Source organism: Hibiscus syriacus, unplaced genomic scaffold (assembly GCF_006381635.1).
Source record: "Hibiscus syriacus cultivar Baekdansim isolate YM2019G1 unplaced genomic scaffold, ASM638163v2 tig00111088_pilon, whole genome shotgun sequence".
Taxonomy (NCBI): domain Eukaryota; kingdom Viridiplantae; phylum Streptophyta; class Magnoliopsida; order Malvales; family Malvaceae; genus Hibiscus; species Hibiscus syriacus.
Genome location: NW_024062978.1, coordinates 2,431,570 through 2,445,536, shown reverse-complemented (window position 1 = coordinate 2,445,536; position 13,967 = coordinate 2,431,570). Strand labels below are relative to the sequence as shown.

General features: G+C 38.8%; 3 protein-coding genes across 3 annotated transcripts; 1 reads left to right on the top strand and 2 right to left on the bottom strand.

Moving 5' to 3' along the window:
- Nucleotides 1-2,134: 2,134 nt before the first annotated feature.
- Nucleotides 2,135-2,947, bottom strand: LOC120152392 (F-box protein At1g47056-like). The gene has a single exon (XM_039164614.1). It carries the CDS (start codon nt 2,945-2,947, stop codon nt 2,135-2,137), a length of 813 nt encoding a protein of 270 aa, XP_039020545.1.
- Nucleotides 2,948-10,518: 7,571 nt separating this feature from the next.
- Nucleotides 10,519-10,923, top strand: LOC120152391. The gene has a single exon (XM_039164613.1). It carries the CDS (start codon nt 10,519-10,521, stop codon nt 10,921-10,923), a length of 405 nt encoding a protein of 134 aa, XP_039020544.1.
- Nucleotides 10,924-12,292: 1,369 nt separating this feature from the next.
- On the bottom strand, nt 12,293-13,860 carry LOC120152400 (protein SHORT-ROOT-like). Its single transcript, XM_039164620.1, has one exon. It carries the CDS (start codon nt 13,805-13,807, stop codon nt 12,437-12,439), a length of 1,371 nt encoding a protein of 456 aa, XP_039020551.1. The 5' UTR covers nt 13,808-13,860; the 3' UTR covers nt 12,293-12,436.
- Between the last annotated feature and the right edge of the window lie 107 nt (nt 13,861-13,967).

The following is a 13,967-nucleotide window of genomic DNA, read 5'->3' as shown; positions in this document are numbered from 1 at the left end:
TTTTATCTTGACATTTTATTTTGTGAATGGTGTTATTTTATAGGGAATGTTTGGTTTGAATGTTGATGTGCAGGTTATAAGGACAAGGGTGTGTGAGGAGAATTGTGAGGAGAATTGCTATGGTAAACTTGGATGCTGAAGCAGAATGTCACGCTATTTTTGGACGTAAAAGAAGATAAAGGAGTTGGAGATATTGAAGATGAACACAAAAACAACTGTCAATTTATAGGAGGGGTCCACTGTCACCTAGTTTACTACCATTAAGGGGAATGTATTTTAGGGTATCATTGTAATTTTGACAAAAAATCTCAAGTATATTCCTTTATTATATATATATATATATATATATTATGACTGTTGTTTGTTCCCCTTCTCAAATTCTTTAGAATGGTACCATGTTCGATGAATTCAAACCGTTCAGAGGTATAAGACAATTCTACCCTCTCTCCCCGTATCTTTTTGTCCTCTACATGGACGCCTTCAGCAAATCGTACATTGCGCCCTAGATATTGGTCTTTGGGAACCTATCATCATTTCCCGTATAAGCCTCGCCTCTATCCCACCTCTTCTTCGTGGATGATCTCGTTCTTCTCTGCAAGGCCACTCACAATCAATCTAATCTGGTGAGGACGATCCTTGGCTAGTTCAGCTGCTTTTCGGGTCACAAGGTAAACTCGAGTAAAACTAAGATGTTCTTCTCTGTAATCATCGATGATAGCACTGCTAATGGTTTATGCTCAACCTTAGGCTTCCAGTGTTGTACTGATCTTGGGAAGTATCGTGGCATGTCTTTATTCCATAAGATGGTAATCAAGAGCACTTTCGAGTTCATTATCGATAAGGTTTGGGCTAAGTTCAATGAGTGGATTGCTGCTAAATTATCCCTTATTGGTCGTACGACTCTTGCCAAAGCCACTCTTCTGGCTATCCTGAATTATTTTATGTAAACGATGTCTATTTCGAAAGGTGTTTGGGATCAAATCGAAACAATAACCCGTCGCTTCATTTGGGGGGTGGTTCCACAGCCAAGCCACAAACTGCCATAGTCAACTTGCTGTCAGCCCCAAGCCAATGGTGGCCTCAGCATTCATCCTCTAAGACCACAAAATGTTGCGTTCCTGACCTAGCTGGGTTTCAATTTCCTAACACATCCTGATGCCCTTTGGGTTCAGATCCTCAAATCCAAATATAAAGTTTACGAACCCATGCCTAACCACATTCCTATATGCAATAGCTCTTTTATTTGGAAGTCACTCTCACGTGCGTGGGAGTACATTCATAGCAATGCTGGTTGCTCTATTAGCAATGGCAGAAGAACCAAGTTTTGGACTGACGCCTAGATTCCCAACTCGGGACCTCTTACTGACTCTAACCCAGCCGATCGATTTTCGAACACCCATGTTGTAGTGCGAGATTATGATACTAATGATCGTAAATGGAATCTTTTGATCTTACAGAGCCTCCTTGATATTGAGACGGTTAGCCGTATCATAGCCACTCCCCCTCCATTTGATAGCATTAGCGATGACTTACCCTTTCGGCGTTGGGATAACATTGGTCTTTATTGGAAAACTAGATTGAGCTTTAATGTTGAACAAACATAGAATGTTTTCTCTGTTAATTCTAGTGATGGTGTACATGATTTTATAATAGCTAACAGAAGCTTGGCACAATTCTAGAAGCTCTGTAACTGCCTCAACTGAACACTAACTGCTCTTAATTAACTCTAGTTATTTAGTTCTAATATTCCCTCTACTTTCTCCTCCTCCTTCAACAAGGTAACATACACATCTTAGCCCTGAACAATTGAAAAGATGAACAATTGAATTGAAAGTGTTGATGCTTCCTTCCGTTCACTTGAATCGAAAGTGCCGATGCTTCCTTTCGTTCTTCTTGAATCAAAAGTGCCGATGTTTCCTTCCGTTCACTTTGAATCGAAAGTGTTGATGTTTCCTTTCGTTCTTCTTATTCACCTTCATTTCTTTCTTCTTCACCCTTTTTTACAAGGTTCCTTGACACATTTTTTATGGACTCTTGGTTCTGAAGCTTTCAAGTCCCATAACACTTTGAGATAGAAACAACAAAATGAATACAAAATTAAACTTCTATTTACACACACAAAAGGATTATACTACTATGCATAAATAGCTGCAGTGTGGTACTCTCCACATGACACCTGGGTAATTTTCACAAGCTCAGGAGCCTCATCAAGGAATTTTGCACATGTATTTATCACACGAGCCCCCTGTAATCCTTCGGAAATGACGCCTCTGCCTAGCTGACCATACTCATTATAGCACCCCACGTGAATAATGACCCATCTGAGGCCACCACCGCAAGCAGTATCCAACCAGTGGGGATTTGTCCCCGCCGGACACCCAAAAAACTTCTCCAAGAACCCAACGGAATTTGCTGGACAGTGGTCGAGCACGGCGTTCATGCCTTTAGCTACGAAAGTGAAAGATCTACACGAAAGCTTCTTTAAGCCCCTACAGTTCTTAGAGAAAGCCGATATTCCGGCATCGGTCAAGTCACGGCAAGTTCGGAGCTTAAGGCGAGTCAAGTTCCGGTAGCGCTCCGAGATTAGAACAAGCGCTTCATCCCCGATGCTAATAGAAATACGGTCACATTTCAGGGCCAGTTTCGTGACAGTATCAAAGCGAGAGAAGATGGAAGGAATCAAATGTTGCAGATCTGACTGGGCGTTGAGGGAAAGTCGATGACGGCTCTGTCCTTCAGTCCTCAACCACCGCCGGCAAATAAGAGAGCAGTGTTTCCGGTCATAGGGGCTAAGAAACTGGAAAATGCAAGCCAAACACTCGTCGGGCAGAACTGAGATGAAATCAGATAATCCATCCATACTACTTCGGTCAAGCTTTTCAGCTTCCTGAGATTGCATCGGAGAGAAAACAACAACAACAAACGCAAGCGGAAAAGATGGCCGCATGATCATCAGCGAATGATACCATATTGGAAAACTAGATTGAGCTTTAATGTTGAACAAACATAGAATGCTTTCTCTGTTAATTCTAGTGATGGTGTACATAATTTTATAATAGCTAACAAAAGCTTGGCACAATTCTAGAAGCTCTGTAACTGCCTCAACTGAACACTAACTGCTCTTAACTAACTCTAGTTATTTAGTTCTAATAGTCTTTGTACGGTCAAATCGACCTTCCGTGAAATCCAAAGGAACTTTTGTTCTAATCAGAATAATATTTAGAACACGGTTTAGGGCTTCGATGGACCTCAACGCATTAGACAATTCCTTTGGTTGGTGCTTCGAAATCGGTTCATGACCAACCTCGAACCTGCTAGGCGTGGAATCACGACCGGCCCTCTTTGTTCAGTTTGTAAATTTGATGGGGAATCCATTTCCTATGTCCTTGCATATTGTAGTTGCTCAAATGGTGTGGTTACTATTAGAGGTGTTCAAAAATACCCGATATGATTGACCTGACCCATCGACCCACGGACCTATTCGAATATTGTCATATATTTATATTGAAAATATCTAAATGTTTGGGTCGAATACCCGACCCGCTATTTTCTCGGGTTTTCGAATCAGATCTAAGTTACAAAATATTACTTACCCGGGTACGCGTCGACCCGGTACCTGTTAGATATGAAACAAATAAAATGACACTTTTTACTTATTTGGAGAGGTCTTTTGTTCATTTGTTGTACTAGAGATTTACTCAACCTTCTATTTTCAAGTTCAAATGTGTAGTAATTATTATTGTTTAAATACAATAAATAACCAATTGATGCATAAGTAAAACAATTAATGCATGAAACATGCATAAATTTTTTAGTGCAGAATGTTTTAGTGTTGAATGCAGAAAAATTAGTGCAGAATTTGAAAAAAAAAGGGGATCCTAATACCCGAACCAACAGTCGGGTACCCTGATATTACGGGTCGAATCATGGGCTGATTTTTAGTACCCGAACAACCCGTGTAGCCGGTACTTCGTGTACCTAAAAAACGCGGGTACCCTGTTTTGAACACCCTTATTTGCAGCTTATCCCTACGCCCAAACTTTCTTCTCGTTCACTTTCGTAGAATGGTTGACAAGCAATCTCTGTGGAAATTCTGGTCTTGACAGCCCCAACTACCATTGAAGGCATTTGTTTGATATTATTGTTTGGAGAATGTGTGAACAATTTAACTCTTTTATTTTTGATGGACAGATTTGGTCTTCTAACCATTCGTTTTGCTATGAGGTGGGTTTGTACAATTCGGAGCAACACCCTTAACTCTCACAGGCGCCGTAGAAGAGAAGACAGAACCGACAAATGGATTCCTCCTAAATAGGGTGTGTTGAAACTCAACAATGATGGTGAAGTTAACCCGATAACCTCGGAAGCCATCTATGGCAGAGTGTTTCGGGATAACAATAGACGTTGGATCGTCGGGTTGGAAACTGCTCGCCTCTCCATGTTGAGTTTCATGCAATTCTGGATACACTTTTAATTGCTTGGAACCATGGTGCTCGCCAGGTTGAAGTCAATACCGATAATAGCCAAGCAGGGGCGGATGCATATGGCCATATATGTTAGAAAAGTTAAAATTGGGGAATAAGGAAAATCAATTAAGGGATGATCGATTCAAAAAGGGTGGACATCGAATTCGGTGCCCAATTTTTATTAAAAATAAAAATGAAAAATTATATTTTAGTCCCTGTATACTTTAGGGTATTTACAAGATTAGTCCTTAAGCTTCAACTATAAATACCTTAACTCATTTAACTTCAAAATCATCCTAAATTATTTTCTTTCTCCCAATATTAGAAAGTTTTCTTATGAGTGTTTTGTAAACATCTGTAAATTTTCTCTCTTTAGTAAAAGATCAGCAGCAGTACGGAGACGTATGCAAAATTGACTAAACTCCGTTATCAATTTCGGGTATTATTTTTTCGTTTTTATTTCGCATTTTCACTAATCTGATTATAGGAAAATTACTCGTTTATTTCCCAACAACTAGTAGCAGAGCTTTTGGTGGTTAATTTTGTCGGTTTTTCTGTGAGGTTACTATTCACATAAATAGTGAATTCGTGAATAGTAAAATTTGGTCGGTGATACGAATTTGTCGACAGAGGCGTTCTAATACACGGTGGTTCACAAGAATTGTAAAAAACGATCCAAAAGAAACCAGATCCGAGTAAGAGCGATGGCTGCAGACGAATGGAATGTCAAAATTGAGATGTTCGATGGTGCGGACTTTGGCTTTTGGAAGATGCAGATTGAAGATTTTTTGTACCAAAAAAAATCTATATAAACCTCTCTCAGGAAAGCAACCAGAGGACATGGAGAATGAAGACGAGGTTTTTCTCGACAGACAAGCCCTCAGAGTTATCTGACTGATGTTATCCCGAAATGTTGCTTTCAACATAGCAAATAAAAAGACCACGATGAGTCTTATAGCGACTCTCTCCAATATGTATGAGAAGCCATCGGCCTCAAACAAAGTTCACTTGAAAAATGTTAGTTTCAAAGTTTGATAAATGTTTCTTTGAAAAATGTTTTTCAAAGTTTGGTAGATGTTTGTTGAAAATAGGAATGAGTAAATTCACTTTAGTCATTGCACTTTAGGGTATTTTCAAAGATTAGTCCCTAAGTTTCAACTATAAATACCCTAACTCATTTAGCTTCAAAATCATCCTAAAAATCATTTCTTTCTCCCAATACTAGAAAGTTTTCTTGTGAGTAGTGAGTGTTTTGTAAACACCTGTAAATTTTCTCTCTTAGTAAAAGATCTGTAGCAGTCCGGAGACGTAAGTAAATTGGTTGAACTCCGTTATCAATTTTGGGTATTATTTTTCCGTTTTTATAGGGAAATTACTCGTACTCTGTTTAATTCCCAACAACTGGTATCAGAGCTTTTGGTGGTGAATTTTGTCAATTTTTGCGAGATTATTATTCATTACTATTCATACTATTCACATGAATAGTGAATTTCGTGAATAGTAAAAATTTTATCAGCGATACGAGTTTGTCGATAGAGGTGTTATAATACACGGTGGTTCGCACAAATTATCAGAAACGATCCGAAGAAGCCAGCTTCGAGTTGGAGCAATGACTGCAGACGAAGGGAAGGTGAAAATTGAAAAGTTCGATGGTGCGGACTTTGGCTTTTGGAAGATGCAGATTGAAGATTTTATGTACCAGAAAAATCTATATCAACCTCTATCAGGAAAACAACCAGAAGGCATGAAGAATGAAGACTGGGCTCTTCTTGACAGACAAGCCCTCGGAGTTATCCGACTGTCGTTGTTCCGAAATATTGCTTTTAACATAGCAAAGGAAAAGACCACGACGGGCCTTATGGCGGCTCTCTCCAGTATATATGAGAAGCCATCGGCCTCAAACAAAGTTCATTTGATGAGGCGATTATTCAATTTGTGGATGGCGGAAGGGGCATCAGTGGCTCAACACCTAAATGAACTCAACACAATCATAACGCAGTTGAGTTCAGTGGAAATTGAATTCGATGATGAAGTTCGAGCTTTAATTCTCTTATCATCTCTACCAGACAGTTGGAATGCTACTGTTACAGTAGTCAACAGCTCGTCGAGAAACAGTAAATTAAAATTCGACGATGTTCGGGATCTGGTATTGAGTGAAGAAATTCGACGGAGAGAATCGGGTGAAGCATCAAGCTCCTCAGCCTTGCACACGGAGTCTAAAGGGAGAACTTCATAAAGGAATTCAAATCGTGGCAGATCGAAATCCAGAAGGGGAAAATCAAGAACAGGAAATAAAGATTTTACCTGTTATAATTGCGGCAATAAGGGTCACTTCAAAAGAGATTGTCGAGCACCGAAGAAAAATAACGGCGCACAGAAATCTACCAATATGACGGAGGAGACAGGTAATGCCATGATTCTAAGCGTCAACAGTCCGATTGAATCATGGATCTTGGATTTAGGGGCATCTTTCTACTCCACCCCATGCTAAGAAATCATGGAGAACTATGTCAGTGGTGATTTTGGGAAGGTTCATTTAGCTGATGATGAAACCTTGAAGATCGTCGAAAGAGGAGACATCCGACTAAAGTTGCCAAACTAGACCACCTGGACGCTGAAGGGAGTGAGACATATTCCTGGCCTCAAAACAAATTTGATTTCTATAGGACAACTTGATGGAGAAGGATATAGCACAACCTTTTCAGACTGTGAATGGAAGATTACCAAATGAGCACTCGTCATTGCTCATGGTAAGAAGACCAATACTCTCTATGTAACATCAAATTTAGAGAATATCATTGTTGCAGCAGATGCTGATGGAAAATCAAACTTATGGCCCCAAAGGCTTGGTCATATGAGCGAGAAAGGGATGAAGACACTTTTGTCAAAAGGGAAGCTGCCGGATCTAAAGAATATAGATGTCGGACTATGCGAGGATTGCATCTTTGGCAAACAAAAGAAAGTCAGTTTTACAAAGATTGTCAAGACACCCAAGGCAGAAAAGTTAGAGTTGGTTCATACTGATGTATGGGGACCATCTCCAGTTCCATCTCTTGCAGGCTCACTATATTATGTCACCTTCATCGATGATTCTACAAGGAAGGTGTGGGTTTATTTTCTGAAGAAGAAATCATAAGTCTTTGATACCTTCAGAAAATGGAAGGCCATGGTGGAAAATGAGACTAGTTTGAAAGTCAAGCGGCTGAGGTCTGATAATGGAGGAGAGTACATAAACAACAGATTCAGAGAATTTTGCGTAAGCAATGGGATCAAGATGGAGACAACAGTTCCCATGACACCACATCAAAATGGCGTAGCAGAGCGTATGAACATAACTCTGAATAAACGTGCCAGAAGCATGAGGATACATGTCGGATTACCCAAATTTATATGGGCTGAAGCTATCAACACTGCAGCTTACATGATCAACCGTGGGCCTTCAGTTCCTTTGGATGGCAGAATACCTGAGGAAGTTTGGAGCAAGAAAGAAATAAACCTTTCACACTTAAAAGTGTTTGGTTTTATTTCTTATGTACACATAGATTCTACTGAAAGAAGTAAACTTAATGCCAAGTCCAACAAATGTGCCTTTGTTGGTTATGGCGGTGATGAGTTCGGTTACCAGTTTTGGGACTATGAAAATCGGAAGATCATCAGAAGCAGAGACGTCATTTTCAATGAGAATGTGATGTACAAAGACAGGTCAACCATAGAATCAAGTAGCTCCAATATCGAAGCTGAAATAAAGGAATTTGCTGAGTTCGAGGAGATTTCTGGAAATGATGTTCAGATCAATCCTGAAGCAGTTCAAGAAGAACCACGTACACCAAAACTGAGACGTTCCTCCAGAATTCCTAAACCAACCCAACAGTATTCGCCTTCTTTGTACTATTTGTTGCTGACTGACAATGGTAAACCAGAGTACTATGATGAATCAATGTAGGTGGAGGATTCAGTCAAGTGGGAGTCTTTAATGAAAGATGAGATGGACTCGCTTATGTCAAATCAGACATAGGAATTAGCTGAATTACCACCAGGCAAGAGAGCGCTCCATAACAAGTGGATTTACAGGATCAAAGAAGAGCACGATGGGAGAAAACGCTATAAAGCAAGATTGGTTGTCAAAGGTTTTCAAAAAAAAAAGGTATTGACTACAATGAAATTTTCTCTCCAGTCGTGAAGCTGTCTACAATCAGACTGATATTGAAAATTATAGCTGTAGAGAATTTACATCTTGAGCAGTTAGATGTAAAGACAACTTTCCTTCATGGTGATTTGGAGGAAGAAATCTATATGAGGCAGCCAGAAGGCTTCATAGAGGCAGGCAAGAAAAAACTGGTATGCATGTTGAAGAAGAGCTTATATGGTTTAAAACAAGCTTCTAGACAATGGTACAAGAAGTTCGATAGCTTCATGGGTAGCAGTGGTTTTACCAGATGCCAAGCAGATCATTGTTGCTACATCAAGAGGTTCGACAATAGCTTTATTATTTTATTGTTGTACGTTGATGACATGCTATGAAGGATCTGGGCGCTGCAAAGCAGATTCTTGGGATGAGGATCAAGAGAGACACAAAGTCGGGGACTTTGATGTTATCACAGGCTGAGTACATCAACAAAGTACTCTTCAGGTTCAACATGCAAGATGTTAAACCAGTAAGTACACCTTTAGGTGTTCATTTTAGACTCTCCAAAGAACAGTCACCAAAGACGGAGGAAGAACCTGCACACATGGTGAAGGTGACGTATGCCTCAACAATTGGAAGTCTAATGTATGCCATGGTTTGTACCAGACTAGATATTGCTCAAGCAATGAGAGTTGTTAGCAGGTACATGAATAATCTGGGCAAGGTACACTGGGAAGCAGTCAAATGGATCCTCAGATATCTGCGGGGTACTACAAACAAAGCACTTTGTTTCAAAGGTGGAGATACGATACTGACAGGCTATGTAGATGTTTACTTAGCCGGAAATATTGACATCAGAAGGAGCACTACAGGGTATGTATATACTCTAGGAGGAACTGCAGTGAGTTGGGTTTCTCAACTACAGAAGATAGTTGCTCTCTCCACAACTGAAGCAGAATATGTCGCTGTTACGGAAGCCAGCAAGGAGATGGTTTGGCTCCAAAGCTTATTGAAAGAGTTAGCCAAGAAACAAGAAAACAATGTCTTGTATTGCGACAGTCAAAGTACTATCCATCTAGCAAAGAATCCGTCTTTTCATTACAGGATGAAGCACATACAATTGAGATATCATTTTATCCGATCTCTTCTGGAAGATGGGATTTTGAAACTTGAAAAGATTAGTGGAGCTCAAAATCCGGCAGACATGTTGACAAAGACGATGACTACGGACAAACTGAAGTTTTGTTCAGCTTCAGTTGGCATGCTAGAATAACAAGACCAGAAATATTGCTGCATTGATCAAGGTGTGAAAACATATTAAAATCAGTCTTAAAGTTGGAGATTGTTAAAAGTTAGTTTCAAAGTTTGGCAACCAACTTTGAAAAATGTTTTTCAAAGTTTGGTAAATGTTTCTTTGAAAATTGTTTTTCAAAGTTTGGTAAAGTTTGGTAGATGTTTGTTGAAAATAGGAATGGGTAAATTCACTTTAGTTATTGCACTTTAGGGTATTTTCAAAGATTAGTCCCTAAGTTTCAACTATAAATACCCTAGCTCATTTAGCTTCAAAATCATCCCAAAAATCATTTCTTTCTCCCAATACTAGAGAGTTTTCTTGAAAGTAGTGAGTGTTTTGTAAACACCTGTAAATTTTCTCTCTTAGTAAAAGATCTGCAGCAGTCCGGAAACGTAAGCAAATTGGCTGAACTCCGTTATCAATTTCGGGTATTATTTTTCTGCTTTTATTTTGTATTCTCACTAATCTGATTATAGGAAAATTAATCGTACTCTGTTTAATTCCCAAAACCCTTAACTCTCATAGGCGCCGTAGAAGAGAAGACAGAACCGACAAATGGATTCCTCTTAAATAGGGTGTGTTGAAACTCAACACTGATGGTGTAGTTAACCCGAGAACCTCGGAAGCCACCTATGGCAGTGTTTGGGGATAACAATGGACGTTGGATTGTCGGCTTTCACCGTCGCATTGGAAACTACTCGCCTCTCCATGTTGAGTTTCATGCAATTCTGGATGGACTTTTAACTGCTTGGAACCATGATGCTCGCCAGGTTGAAGTCAATACCGATAATAGCCAAGTGGCTGGAGTCCTAAATTCTAAGTCGCATGGTCAAGAAGTAGCCATTCTTAGAAGAATTCGACACATCCTCCAGTTTCAATGGTCTGTTGAGTTTACTCATTCTTGCAGGGAATTAAATACCGTTGTTGATGCTCTTGCTCACCTCGGCTACACCGAAAATCTGGATTTTACTGTCCTTCACCATCCTCCTGATGGGTTTCATAAACTCCTCTCCAGAGATATGGCTGAGGCTTGCTGAATAGTCTTACTGCTGTGCAGTCCTCTCTCTATTGTGTTATAAAAAAATATTATTTTCTTTAAAGTTCTTAACAATTAGATACATAGTTATTATATTAAAAATATTAAAAATATATAATATTTTATAATTAATTTAGATTATTTTAAAATATAGATAAATATATTTATGATGTGCTTAAAGTGAGGAGCGAAGTAGTTTAAGATGTAAACCCCTAAAAAGTAACCATTATACAAATTTAAATTGTTTACTTTTCTTTCCTTTTGTATGCGGGCCAAAAAGGAATGAAATCATATTTTTTTGTCAAGGGCAGAACGAAACCTTCTCCCTTCGGGGAAAAAAAGAGAGAGATATTAAAAGTTAAAGTAATATTTGTATCAATACATTAAAAATTTATCAATATTTATTTTAAGATAAAGTATATGAATGATATTCGATTGTAAGACACTGTTTTGTTAGGTCTTTGATTATTAAAAGTTACAAAATAATATTCTGATTGTAGTACATTTTGTTGAGTCTATTGACTATTAAAAGTTACAAAATACTCACCCGACTATTTATATATTCAAAATTGGTCTTTTTCTGTTAAAAGATTGACAATCGTCTAAGTTAGATGTTAACATGCTGACTGAAATATGATAGTAGTTTGAAATTTTAGGATTAAATTTTATCACATTCCACTAAGAAATTTAATATATGGCTCAGACAATTGTCATTTTTTTTGACCAAAAAAGACGAGTTTGGAATATATAAATAGTCAAATGACTCTTTTGTAACTGTTAATAGTTATGGAACTCAACAAAGTAGCATCCTATAGTCAATAATCATTTTATAACTTTTAATAGTAAGATGACATGAACCAAAATACTTCAGTAGTTAAATAAATTGTTGTTATTCCTAGAGATCCTAAATTCGAGCACCTTCGATTGTAGCGTGAACAATTAAGCGTTTATTGTCAAATGATTGAAAGTATTTATTTTATAATCTATCTTAATTTAATAAAAATAATAATAATTAGATGACTCAGAGAAATAATATGGTATAATCGGGTGATTATTTGTGTCTTTACCCTTATTTTAATATTATTAAAATTTTAAAGAAGTTCTATTATATAATTTACAATTAATATATACGTTAAATCTGGGAGTGCCAATTATATTCTAACACATGTAAGTATATTGTCTAATTTCCTTAATAATTAATTTCCCTAAGCTGATATCACCTTTTTACACCAAATTCCAACTCCATTTTACTTTTGGATCAACATTTATTTAAAGTACCAGTTAGTAGTTAGTATTGATATTTATTAAAATTCTGAAAATAGGATTTTTCAAATATAATAATTTAACTCGAAAATATAATTTTCATTCGGCTAACTGAACCACTAACCCTTTCAGAATGTTTGCCCAGTTCAATTTATAAAAATAAAAATATACAAATCGATTTTGCTAATTCAGTTGTCAATTTTTATATCATTCCGTGCAAAAAAAGAAAAAAAGAAGCCTACCGCCGTGGTCTAAGGCCGCCATGCACTGGCCCAAACCACCGGCTGATCTTTCCAAGACAAAAATATTCCGGCGTCGGAACACTGTGCCATTGACCAACCTTCCTTGTACCTTCTCAATAAGGCGGGTACATCATCACACACTTCATCGCTCAAAACACCTGGGCCAAACCCACTTCCACGGAAGCGTCTTGACCACCGCGCCGCAGGCTCGCGTCTCTCTATGGACTGGGACGGCGAGCAAGCCACCAATTCAACTGTGGCTCGCCCAGCGGCTCGTTCCAGCATCAACCTTTCATTGCTTGTTTTAGGAAAGCTGTCGTCCAATGCTTCGAAATAAACCCTAAACCACCTTAAACACTCTTGGAAACCCTTAACGAACTCCAAACCATCAACCCCAACATCGAGATCAGCTTCTTCTTCGACGACGGTGATTATTCTCGGCTGCAGTTTCTTGAAATTAGATATCATCATATCTCTACGATTATCAACGGTTCCGATCGAATGCAACGTCCCAACACAGTTGATGGCCAAGGCTTCATCTTCTTTGACACCGAGTTTTGATAAATCTAAGTCACATGTATCACCGGCATGGTGTATTACATTGAATTTAAAGGGAACACCCATAAGCCTAGCGAACTTTTCTATTCGGCTTCCGATTTCTTTCATTATATCATCGACTGCAGCTAAGCTTCCTCCTGCTCCTGAAGAACCTGAAACGCCGCCGTTTCTGCTCGCAACAATCGTGGTTAGCCTCAACTGTGGGGTTTCATTTGTGCGGGTGGCTAGGGCTTCAAGCAAAGTAGGCCATTGGGTGCAATAAGTGTTGCTTATATCAATTATATGTAATTTGCTTTCACTTTCGAAAGCTTCCATGATTGCACCATTACAAGCAACGTGACCAAAAGTAGTCCAGGGACTTACCTCTTGGAACTTCAATACCATCTTCCTCGTTGACTCGAATGAACATGATTTCTCAGACGCCGAGGCTAACGTTCGATAGAAACGCTCACCGGAGTCGGTCATGCGGCTAAACAAAGCTTGAAGGAAGTAATAACCAAGCTTTTGGTCGGTGTCACCGTAAGGTGAGCTAAGCTCGTTGATCATCCACATGAGTTGTTGGAAACGTCCGCTGTTCCGACAAGCGATAGCGGTTGCTGTTTCCAGGAGGATATCGGTAGCCCACTTGTCGGAGAAATCGAAGTTATTCAGGTCACGAGCAGGGGAGAAAGTAGAGAATTCAGAAGTTTCAAAGGCATGGTGTCTACCAGTGGGAGTTGTGGTGGTGCCAGCGGCGTCGGTGGTTGTGGAGGTGGCAGAAGGATGGGAATGATAAGGATAGTAGTGTCTAGAAGAAGACGAAGGGAAATCATCTTTATCCATGAAAAAGTTGAAGCATTCTTCGTATGGTTAGAGACCCGAAAATTCGGAACCATCTAATACCAAATAACAAGACACCAATAGTAAACACAAACAAACAAAATTTTGCATGAACCAAACGAGTTAGTGGTTAATAAATGTATTATTATTAGTTGAAATTTTA

Excerpts from the sequence above, each read along its gene's own strand:
- LOC120152392 (XM_039164614.1), bottom strand. The coding sequence starts at position 2,947 with ATGCGGCCATCTTTTCCGCTTGCGTTTGTTGTTGTTGTTTTCTCTCCG.
- LOC120152391 (XM_039164613.1), top strand. The coding sequence starts at position 10,519 with ATGGCAGTGTTTGGGGATAACAATGGACGTTGGATTGTCGGCTTTCAC.
- LOC120152400 (XM_039164620.1), bottom strand. The coding sequence starts at position 13,807 with ATGGATAAAGATGATTTCCCTTCGTCTTCTTCTAGACACTACTATCCT.